The following is a 10,998-nucleotide window of genomic DNA, read 5'->3' as shown; positions in this document are numbered from 1 at the left end:
CAGGAGAGCCTCAGATTTACTGGTAAACTAAATGAGTCAGAAAACAAAATACACATTATGATCTTCCATCATTGGAATAGTATGTTATGTCATCTGCATAGAGGATTTCAGATAAAGCCTGGCTAATTCCTGACCTCAATAAATTTGGTATATGTGCACCGAATTTACTAGAATAAAAATCTTATCCTCCCTTTCCAAAACATGAATGTATGTCACTGAATATATAGATCAAGAAAGCTTAAATGAAAAATAGCATAAATAAAGATTAAAGAATAAATTTTAAATTATTGATTCACAACTTCTGAAGTATGCACATTAAGAGACACAATTTTTTTCCCAAGATTAATGAGTTATTAAGATTTTAAACTACATTAAAAATTCTCCAGAATACCATAAACACCTAGAAATGAAATTAATAACTAAAATTGTTCGCACGTCCTAAAAGTACCTTGACAGTGGCAGAATGGGTACAGATTGATCAGAAAGCAGCTCCCAGAATGTCTTCTCAAATAGTGTACTTATTCCTGTCTAAGGGCTTTTGTGTCCTAACAGATTCACATCTTTGAGAAAGAAGTCAGATCCCTACAGTGGGAAATGAAGTTTCTCCCACTCATTTCAGTGCAAATCAGGATTTAGCAGCCAAAGGGTTTTAGGCTTCTAGTTCTTCATTTTTAATTACAGTAATGCTTAAATACTTTAAAAAAAAAAAAATTAAGACAGTTGTATTCTCAGTTAATGAAAGATGAATTCACGTGTCAAAGTACAAAAGCTGGATAATTTTACATGGATGCAAAAGGACGTGCTGTGATTATAGCAGTTTAAAGCAAACATAAGCTCTTTGGTAATCAAAATAAACCACTATTAAATATTATTTATTACATAAATGATAGTTGATACAGTTAGAACCACCTTCTGATGCAGAGAAAGCCCAGGAGGCAGCTTGTTTGGATTGTGAACCTGAGCATGCATGTTTCTGCCTTTACCTGGGAGATGATCTGCCAAACTCAAAATCAATTTATGTACCCACATAAATATTTCATTGTCCTGGTAGTTGGCAGTTCCTACTCATTACTGTAAAAAATCCCTGCCTTTTTTCTTCAACACTGTAAATGTGATAATCTGGAATGCTTAAACTGCTGTGAAGACAAGCCTTTGGATCTAGGTTTTTAAATCTACCGAAGCCAGGTCACTAGACACAAGTTCATGCTTCTACCAAAAAGGCCAGTTCTCTAATTCTGTCCAGGGTGATCACTTTATCGTGTTCTCCTTTCTTGTACCAAAAAAATTTGCCAGATGTGCAGTAAACTTGATACAGAAAAAGATAATTATTTTTATTAGGTTTTGCTGATATTAGGAATTATGTAGTTCATTTGTTCATAAGCTATATCCATCTGTCCCCTGCCAATACTTGTAACACATTTGACAGATTAGCTTATGAAGAAAGAAACTGTAAAACCAATTAAATCCCATTTTCTCTAGGAGTTTTACATTTCTGTTTTTTAAAATACTGTTTTGTAACACAAATATTGCTCATCTTCTCTATCCTTAGTTAGAAAGTGAATATACACACCACTAATGATGCTCCATAATAATGTGAAACAAATCGAAGTGTCTTGCTTATTATTTTCCTCATTTCAGAGTCAAACTCCTGAAAAAGTTGATATAGGAACATATATGTAAGAAAGAAAAAACCAAAATATTACAGCTAGAACTTTTCATTTTTTGTATAAACTGCAATGCACTTAGGCTACAATATATGAAGCTTTCAGCTGTCAGCATAATTATATCTTAAGACAGAATCAGTAACAGCCTACTCTGGAAAGAAATGTCACAATTTCCCTTTGTTTCTTTTTTACAGAGGGAGCCTAATTCAGGCAATATGTTAGTCCAGAAAAAGTTTCTTAATTGGAAACGTTTATTCAATCTCCAATTAATTTGTTTCATTTTGTTTTAAATTTTTAGAAGTAGAAATACTGCCTACGAGAAGAATAAGGATTTTTTTCTTTTTCTGAAAATATTTAACTTTCAGTAAACCTTTGGGTATATGCTCTCTAAATTCCAATACCTGCAAGATTTGAAAGGTGCATAAAAATACCTTTTCATCACTGTTTCTTTAATATAAGATCATACAGATGGCCTTCCCTGGAAAAAGTGGGCAAAAGCCTGGTCCCAGGGAAGCCTGCAGGAGTCTGTCCATAGACCCCAATGAAATGAGGCTGTTACTCTGTGCTTATTACAGGAAAGTCACTGATTTTTAAAGAGGTCATGGCTCAACATAGAGTCTTAGTATGAAAGAAGGCATAGTACCTTATTAATAAAGAATTAAGTAACTCAAAGAGTCAGCCAAGTATCAGTGCACTAGGTAGTCGTCCAGAGAGGCACAGGCTGCCAGCACGGCAGCTAAAAATCAAACGTACTGTTCTAGTTTCTCATGATCAAGTGCTGCTTGAAAATTGAATATGTATTTGTTTGATTTTTAACATCCTGGGAGAGAATCCAGCAGTGCTATGACAGTTCTTTCCCCTCGCCTAAAAGATACAATTACTCGTTTGTCTCTAAAAACTGAAGTACTTAAAAAAAAAAGTTCCAGAATGAAATGATAGTTTACTGCTCATGCTGCCACAACTACCAAAAAAATCTGACCAGCTGACTTGAAAGATGCCCCTCTTTCGCTGCCATAAACTTACAGGTGCTGTCAAAAGGGACACATGGAGCTGGATTTCTCTCATTATAGAAGCAAGTCATGAACATGATGTTTTCTTGCTTCCCTCTTTGGTCTGCAGCAATTTATATCTCAATATTTTCCAAGTACATCTCAAAAATCATCAGTCTGGGAGTGTTTTGTGAAGGAATAGTAGTATGCCTTCCATAACGCTGTTGGATGGAAAGATTTTTGGTTTTGTGGTAGAAAGCTGATTGGCTGTACTTTTGTTCAATTATTACTATTATATTACTAAGATTTTAGTATATAGAATCTTTACTACAAATGTTTTCATTCTTAAAAAAAAAGTTAAGTATTACTTACATGAAAAATATCATATTTGCTTCCAATTATCATCAAGGGGATTGGAAAAGGGTCAACTAACTCATAATCCTGTTAAACAGATGTATGACAGTTAAGCAGTGTAACCAAACTGTGGAAGATTGCAACTGTTAAAACAACTGAAAGGGGTTAGAATTAATTCACAGGAGACAAGGTCTATTTTTTCAAAACCTTAAGTTAGATGAATAAACTTTAATGCAATACCCATACCATATTCTAGTTTTCTCATTTTCTTCATAAATGGTCAGGAAATAATCCCTCTGAGCAGCCAGAACACTTACTGGTATAAAAGGGCTCTTTCTTACACTAAATACTCCAGCTCCAACATTAGACGGGAAGGGAAGAATGGAAAAACCCCACCTCTTCACAGAACAACTGCCAGACTGGATTAGTAGAACCAGCTCTTTGATACATTTCCCCTCCTTGCATCATATCCAGAGTAATACAGACAAAAACAGGAGAAAATTAAGCTGAATGATTTGCTGGTGTCACACATTTGTCCTGCCCACATCACATTTTCCAAACTCTTAAAAAAGATTTAATGTGATTTTCAAATGTCTGATATCAGCAGAAAGAGGAAGCGTCACCTAACAACCATGAAAATGCAAATCAGTACTAATGGATGAAAACAGCTCTGGGGATGTAAAATGAACTGTTAATTAGTTAATTTCTGATAAATGTTTTCATAAGTAGATTACAATAATTCTTCAATTATTTAGGAGGTTTTCTTATAGTCCATATAAAATGAGACAATCCCCTCACGTGTTCAAGCAATTGTTTAGTCAAGCTGCTTTGGCTGCAGCAAAGTGGAAGAGAGAGGTGGTGTAGCAGAGGCTGATCTGTCTGTTCCCTTCTAAAACCAGTTATTTCACATGCAGGTTAAATGACAGTTGGTATATTAGCAAGAAGCTGCACATACTGAAAATCCTCTACTTTGAGAGGAAAAATAATGGAAGGAAGAGGAAAAACTCATACACTGTCAAGGCAAAAACTTTGAGCAAGATTATAACAACTTAAAACTGGATGTATAAAATACAGAACTGAAAACAAATTAGTTTTAGTTTTATAACTAAGAAAAAAATAATTTGGGATAACATCAGAAACATTAAAACTGGCGTATTGAACCTATTCATCTTTGGACTGTGGAAGAACTTTTTGACTATGGACTACTGTAGGTGCATCCAGCCTTTTTAAATGAAGTCTGCAATTGATATGCTTTATCATCACAACCAATAATCCTTTATCCAGGCAATGAAATTTATCTGATCCTTAAAAAAACCTCTTATGAACCTCATCAATTCCTGTTTATCATAAAAATATCTTTAACTATAGAAAGGCAAATCAAAATCTGTGTAAACTGTCATTTACTTTGACTATAAAAGATAGCATTTCCTCCCGCAAAATTGACATCATTTTTTCTTGAAGTGTTGAAAGTTTAAAGAGAATCAAGGAGTAACATAACATTTTGTTTGCATCCTTTCTGGTTTTGATAATGAAGGCTGAATAGAAATTCAGTTTAGAAGGTATTGTTGTGTTCCCTACGGGACAAGTATAACAAGTCTTCTCTTCTTAACAATTGATGGCATTATTCTTTGTACTTATGGAGAAAAGCTTGCGGTTTGCTGATATGTAAGCCCTTATCTGTAAACTTGACACTGTGGTCATGATTTATTGCTCAGTCTGCTCAAAGGCATTTTCTTTTTGTGAATTGCCTTCTCTAAAAGTAAAAAAAAAAAAATCATAATTCAGCAGATCACAAACTTACATTCTGAATCTACTGAGTGTTGCATATGTTGCTTTCTGAAAAATGTTAAGTTACTTTTAAATTTTTGAGCTATATAAGCATTTGCTGTATTGCAGCATTTTATAGAAGTTACAGTAACTAGATTTATGTGCCAAGTCTTTGAATTGTTGAATACTTATTTATGCATTATATACACACAACATTTGCAGAGGTTTAATGCATAATGACTTTCATTTCTATTGCACATAATCCAGTTTAGCTTTTCCAGAGATTTAGTTAGCAATTATGTTTAAAGGACTGATGTTAACATTTCTGAAACTTTATAATTTAATTAGTTGTCAGATTATCAAAAGGCATTGAGTTTGTGATAGACATTTAAATAAATGCAAAGTATATAGTCATGTTGATGGCTGTTATAACTATATTCTTTGCTTAAATTTGTACCTTCAGCTAGTCTCTTGCTAGATGACTTCTGTACATTCTAGTTTTCATCTTCATTTTAAAAAGATGAGGGGGGAAAAAAAGCAAACTGCTACTCTAAAACTATTTCTTTTGATTGGTGTAACATGCCATAACAATCACATTAGATATCTAACAAAAAGATATAAGAAACCTTCTTTCCTTGTTTCTGCTCTTATTGAATTTCTATTAAATTGCTATAATTTTCCAGCGAACAGGTTCATTGACATCAAATGGATTTTCAGTCATGCATAAAAATCTAAAAGAGTTGTTTATGATTTTCAAAAGCATTATCTTTAACTGTATAAAGGCCTGTGACATTTGGAGAAAATATTACAAGTAACTTACTGGATGATCCCTCTGCAGATTGTTCCGCATCCTCTGTTTCATTTCAGTAGCTACTTCTGGATTTGTCTTTTCTAGTTTGGTTAAAATTTTGTTCACGTGATTCCTGGTGACCTGCAGAAGTTTTTCCATAGTAGTCCAGAGTTCGTTAGGTTTGGACAAATCCAGTACAAGAACTACAGCAAATGACCTGTTAAAAAGACATTATTTGATTAAATCTTTAGTGTGAGAGACAATTAACATCTTCATACACAAGCGTGCCTGTAGTACAAACAGTGAAAGCAACAGTGGTGAAAATATAAATGCTAAGATAGGATTAAACGTGACAACAAAGGGAGGTGGCTCTTTTAAGGATTCTCTGAGCTCTGAAGAAACCTTTCCATTGTCTCTTGTTCAGAAGTATTACTTTGGCAATTTTCCATCTGAGGTTTTGGGGGATTGTATGTATCAAACTTTGTTTCTGGAGACTTTGTTTCCAAGCAGTAAAATACGCAAATATCCTGAGCCCATTTAGCTCCCTCTTCCTGTATGACTGGGCACTTCTACCCCTGACATCTCATAACTCCACAACCCCAGGTGAAGCAATGTTAGCAAGTGGTTAAGATCTTTCCTAACCATTAATGTATTAGAAAGTTCTATACTCACATTATTCTTTTGTGATATGAAATGGAAAAAAATGGTTAAGGGCAATATTCTGTGCCATGGACTGTGTGCTAAGTAGCTGGAACCTCAAATGAGTGTATGAGAAAGTCTTCTGAAAGGTGAATGGAAGAAGTCAGAGTAGTCAAGACATACTGAGCAATTACCAGGCTTTTAAAGGTGGATTATGATGAGAAATGTTTACATACAAACTCCTCTCCTCCAAAAACTCTTTAACAGCATTAAAGTGCAACTGTAAAGAAGAACACTGAAAATGCAGACACTGACTGGATGCAATCGTTCTTTCACATTCCATCCTGACTTGAAAAAGGGGATTCCAGACCAGAGTGGTATTAGAAAGACTCCAAAACAAAGTGAATATCCACTTTCACTTTAAAAAGATGTGGGAAAAAAATAAATCTGAAAAGTCTCTTGGTGAAACTAGATACAGTTCATGGAAGTTTTTTAAAAAGGAAATTGCATGACACAGACAGAAGAGAAAACCAGTGAAAAGCACTCACATTGAAGCAGTAGCGTTTTTGAATAGTATGTTAAAATATTGCCTTATGAACACAATGGTCTTAGAGAACAATGCTGCTGTCCCATCATAGAATACTAAGATCATCCACATCAGAAGATTCCTTATTAGTAAAAAGGGGAGACAAGACTGATGGAGGTGGAGCTCGGTTAAGTTCATTTAGGCAACAGTTGAAAAATGATAGCTGATTTTTTCCCCCCAAGCTCTTCTAGAAACAGAAAGCTTCACACACCAAAAGTGTTGTGGGTTTGTTTTTTCCTTCCTCTTTTTCCTTAGTCCCTCACTAAATAATGGCATTATCTTGATAGCCACAACAGCAGCAAACATAATAAAATCGTATCATTCCTTTTTTTTCTTTTTCCACACAAGTTAAAGCTCACTACTAAAGCAATGCATCAAAATACAAAATCTATCTTTTTATCCTGTTCTTTCCTTCCCCTTTCAACGCCATCTTCCCTAAACCAGAAGAAGCTTTAAATGTACCCCCCATCACCTTCTAATTTCTTCATGCATTTCTTCTTCCTATGCTATTCCATCACTTTTATGGATTTTTCTCACTACATTCTTTTAATTCTCTCAAAATTCGTGTTTCCTTTTGTCTTCAAATAATTTCAATAGTTTTAGTCCCTCTCAGAAATATAATCTCTTGTATGATCTTCTCATCAGATGGTCACCTCACTTCCCAAAAATCCATAAATTTTTTTCATAATTTTTTGCCTTGTTTTTCACCCTAAAATACTGCCCCCCTCAGAGACAGCATCTGTGTTTGCATACACAGGTAGGAAGCCAGATTTTGTTTTTTGTTTTTTGTTTGCCCTGAGGTTTTTTTTTTTCTGTTCTTTCACTAAGCATAAACATACTATGTCTTCTCTTTTTAGGTGTTTCTTGTTCTATCTACTTAGGGCCAATCTGTTTCCTTCACATTATTCCTTTCTGTTGTTGTTGGAGATTGCTAAGAACTTGGCTTATTAGGAGAGAACCGTCCAAAGGAAAGTTAGAGTGTCAGTGGTATTACCATGATTTTTAGAAAAATTCATGGGTGTTCTATATTACATTTTGAAGGAGTTTTCCACAATAAAACGTCTGGGGATTTACTTATGTTTGAAGGAAAGCTGAAATTACCTTTGCAATTGTAATACTAATCACTTACCTTATGTTGTTGCTAGTGATTGGTATTCGAATCAGTTCCAGTAATGAGGTTCCACCACCTAGTTCCCAAAAATGAGCTACATCTTTAGGCTGTAAAAGAGTTTATTTATGTTAGAAATGTGTGTGTCCATGCAACACCAAGAGAAGATCTTCATCTGATAAACCAGCTTTTCACACAAGTAGCTCAGGACAAGAACATATATTATTTTACTAGTATTTTCAGAAAACTAAAACCAAGTAAAAAACTGCCCATGTTCAAAAATTCCACACAACACCTGTGAAGGACTCCTGGAATGCCTGTGACTGTCTTGATAAATGACTACAGTAAAATAAAAAAGTCAGGAAGCAGCATGATTAATGATAAACATTAAAAAATCAGGTTCTCTTCCCTTTCTTTTTGTTTATTGCATCTCAAGACTAATGCTTTTTGAGAAGTTTGCAACTGGAAAAGTAACGAATCTCTACCTCTGCATTCAGTTTCTGGGAAAAATTTTAAGTGATTTTATCTTTCAGACAGAATCAGATTTTCCACTCGCTGCTTCAGTTGTTTCACAAACAATAAGCTAAAAAAAACCCTAAGATGCTTGTACATAAAAGTAAAACATTATTTTTATACATGTGTGCATACATATATAAAAAAGATATGCTAAACTATACTTTCCGGATACTCACTGCATTGTGTCTCCTTGCCCTTCTTCCAAAAGTATATTCCAAGGCTAATGTTGGCTTTGGAATCTCTTCCCTATGCAAGGAAAAATAACCTCGTTTTGTCAAGATCCTCTAAATAGAGTTAATGCTACTGTTAGTAAATTATATTTTTCAGTCAGTTCAGAATTTGGCTTAGAAACAGCAGGACAAAGATGGCACTTGAAGACAAGAGGTCCCGGTTGCTAAAGACGAGAGAAGTAGCAGCAGCAGCAGTCTAGACTGACAGATGGACATTTAAGCTCTCTCATACTGGAGAAGAAGGACTGAAGGGGTCAGATGACAGGTAGTAATGAAGGGAAGTAAGTTTATCCATAACTCACCAACTGGTCACAGAAGGCAACACCTGTATGCATATACTATGAATTATCACACAGTGTTAACTGTTTATGTAAAATTCTAACCCACAGTCGAAAACCACTTTTAAAAATTTTGCACATACCTTTCAAGACATCTCAGTACAATAGTGGTCTTTCCCTGGAAATTAAAAACAAAGAACAACCCTACTGTGTTGTCATTAAAGCATAAAAGTTGTATTGCTAAATGAAACTCAGTCACTTAACACTCCAATAATAAAGTACCGTAAAAGAGTAAACTCATGTCATTGTTTGGAGCCTTATAGTGGAAACTTAACTGCCAACTTTCTGTCACAATCAAGTTACACTACCATTATTATAATTATAAACTAACAGAGATGACAAATACAGTAATAGCAACAGTGTGCTTAAAATTAGACATTAGTGATCAGCCTGGCCAACTCTGCTAAACTGTTTAACAGTTTTAAAATTACTAAGAATACATTTATATAATATTTGGTTTATTATATTGAATTGTTACTGATGAGATGGAAATAAAAAGGATGCTTAAAGTACAAATAAACCTACAGAAAAATACATTTTTACACTGTTGTAATTCAGACACTGAGTACCATGCCACCCTGAAGGGGCTAGCACTTCTACAGTTTACTCCTGTGTCCTTTCCTATCTCAGAAATCAGTTAATTACAGGTAAATTTGAAAACTCATTGTATTTTCTCTGAAAAAGCTATTTTAAAAATTGCTGATTAAGCGGTTGTACATACACTAATCCTTCTAAAGTAAAAACTGTATTCTTAAAGACATGACTCACTTGGTCAAAAAGGCAAATATTTCCTTATTTACTTAACAAATAAATGCTAACAGAAGAAAAATATTAAATTACTAATGACCAAATTTATGGGACAGTGAGTTAAAACAACCTTAGGCATATGGAATCATGAGTTTGCACTGACTGACAAGGCATGTTCAAATAGCTCTGATGTAGTACAGACACAATTCATAGCAGGATGTGAAGGCCTCCATCTCCAACAAAACCGGGATCAAGGCACTTAAACTGGATTGTTACCATTTAAACCTTTACAAGGGGGATTTGACATGTCGAACAATTAAAGAGAGTACCATTATTTCCGGCAGTCACTTTTACAAAAATTAATTAGGCCAAACCTCAAAGAATGAGCACATCATCGATAACAATGGTTGAAGTTCTGACTCTCCAAACCATAAACTTGAGCTTCTGAACTGTAATAATGTCTCACTGGTCCACACTGGGCGGAATGCCCGCTCCCCACAGAATCAGAACGGGACACGTTTTGTCTTTTGAAGAATTAAGTGGAACGTAGTACCTGAAAATATCAAATACTTTCCCTGACACAAACTGTGTTTGAAAAGCACAGAACTGTACAGTATTTAGCATTACCCCGTTTTTGCTTCCCATAAATAATATGGATTTTTCCCAAACTTCCACACGCTTGCCATCATCACCATCATCATCATCATCAGGGTTTTCTCTCTTCTCCACTTCAGCTATAGCAAGGTCCCATAAAGTATCACTAGTTGGAAAAAACGAAAGAAAAGTGTCATTAGAGAAAAACAATGGACCCGAGACCATAATTCCCGAAAATAACTAGATGGATAAATGAAGGGTATTGGGGTTTGTTATTATTGCACATCACCTGCCCTCTGCTTGCTGAAGTATTTCTAACAAAACCAGGGTACGTAAAGTGCCCCAGGTGACCCCACCAGCCCCTTGTGGGGCACGGGGAGCAGCCACCAGCTGTGCGGCAGGAGGCTTTGTTCTGAGTACATCTCAGGCACCTTTAAAAGCTTTTCTGACGACTGAGGCTTTCCCCTGCACCCTGCGGGTCACTGGCGGTCTCTGGAGCCGGCCGCTCCCGGGCGCCGGCACCGGAGGAGCCGGTCGCGGGCTCGGGAGGGCTCGGGACCTGCCCTCGGCATCCCGGGGAAGCTGCTGCTCCGAGCAACGAGGGCTTCCCCTTCTCGAGCTCCCCGGTGGCCGTGGGGCGCTGGGAGTGGCTTAGTCCCCCCTATTCTGTGGGGTC

The 10,998-nt window shown here is 35.8% G+C and overlaps 1 protein-coding gene across 1 annotated transcript in view; it reads right to left on the bottom strand.

Moving 5' to 3' along the window:
* Positions 1 to 10,894, bottom strand: part of DYNC2LI1 (dynein cytoplasmic 2 light intermediate chain 1) — a 19,668-nt gene extending 8,774 nt beyond the window's left edge. Inside the window, 9 exon segments of the mRNA XM_010171930.2 lie at positions 1 to 27; positions 1,571 to 1,648; positions 3,026 to 3,094; positions 5,595 to 5,781; positions 7,919 to 8,007; positions 8,590 to 8,659; positions 9,065 to 9,099; positions 10,356 to 10,488; positions 10,845 to 10,894. Coding sequence (XP_010170232.2) covers positions 1 to 27; positions 1,571 to 1,648; positions 3,026 to 3,094; positions 5,595 to 5,781; positions 7,919 to 8,007; positions 8,590 to 8,659; positions 9,065 to 9,099; positions 10,356 to 10,488; positions 10,845 to 10,894 — 738 coding nt within the window.
* Positions 10,895 to 10,998: the final 104 nt, after the last annotated feature.

Source organism: Antrostomus carolinensis, unplaced genomic scaffold (genome assembly GCF_000700745.2).
Source record: "Antrostomus carolinensis isolate BGI_N321 unplaced genomic scaffold, ASM70074v2 scaffold9730, whole genome shotgun sequence".
Lineage (NCBI taxonomy): Eukaryota > Metazoa > Chordata > Aves > Caprimulgiformes > Caprimulgidae > Antrostomus > Antrostomus carolinensis.
This window is presented reverse-complemented; position numbering and strand designations above follow the sequence as displayed.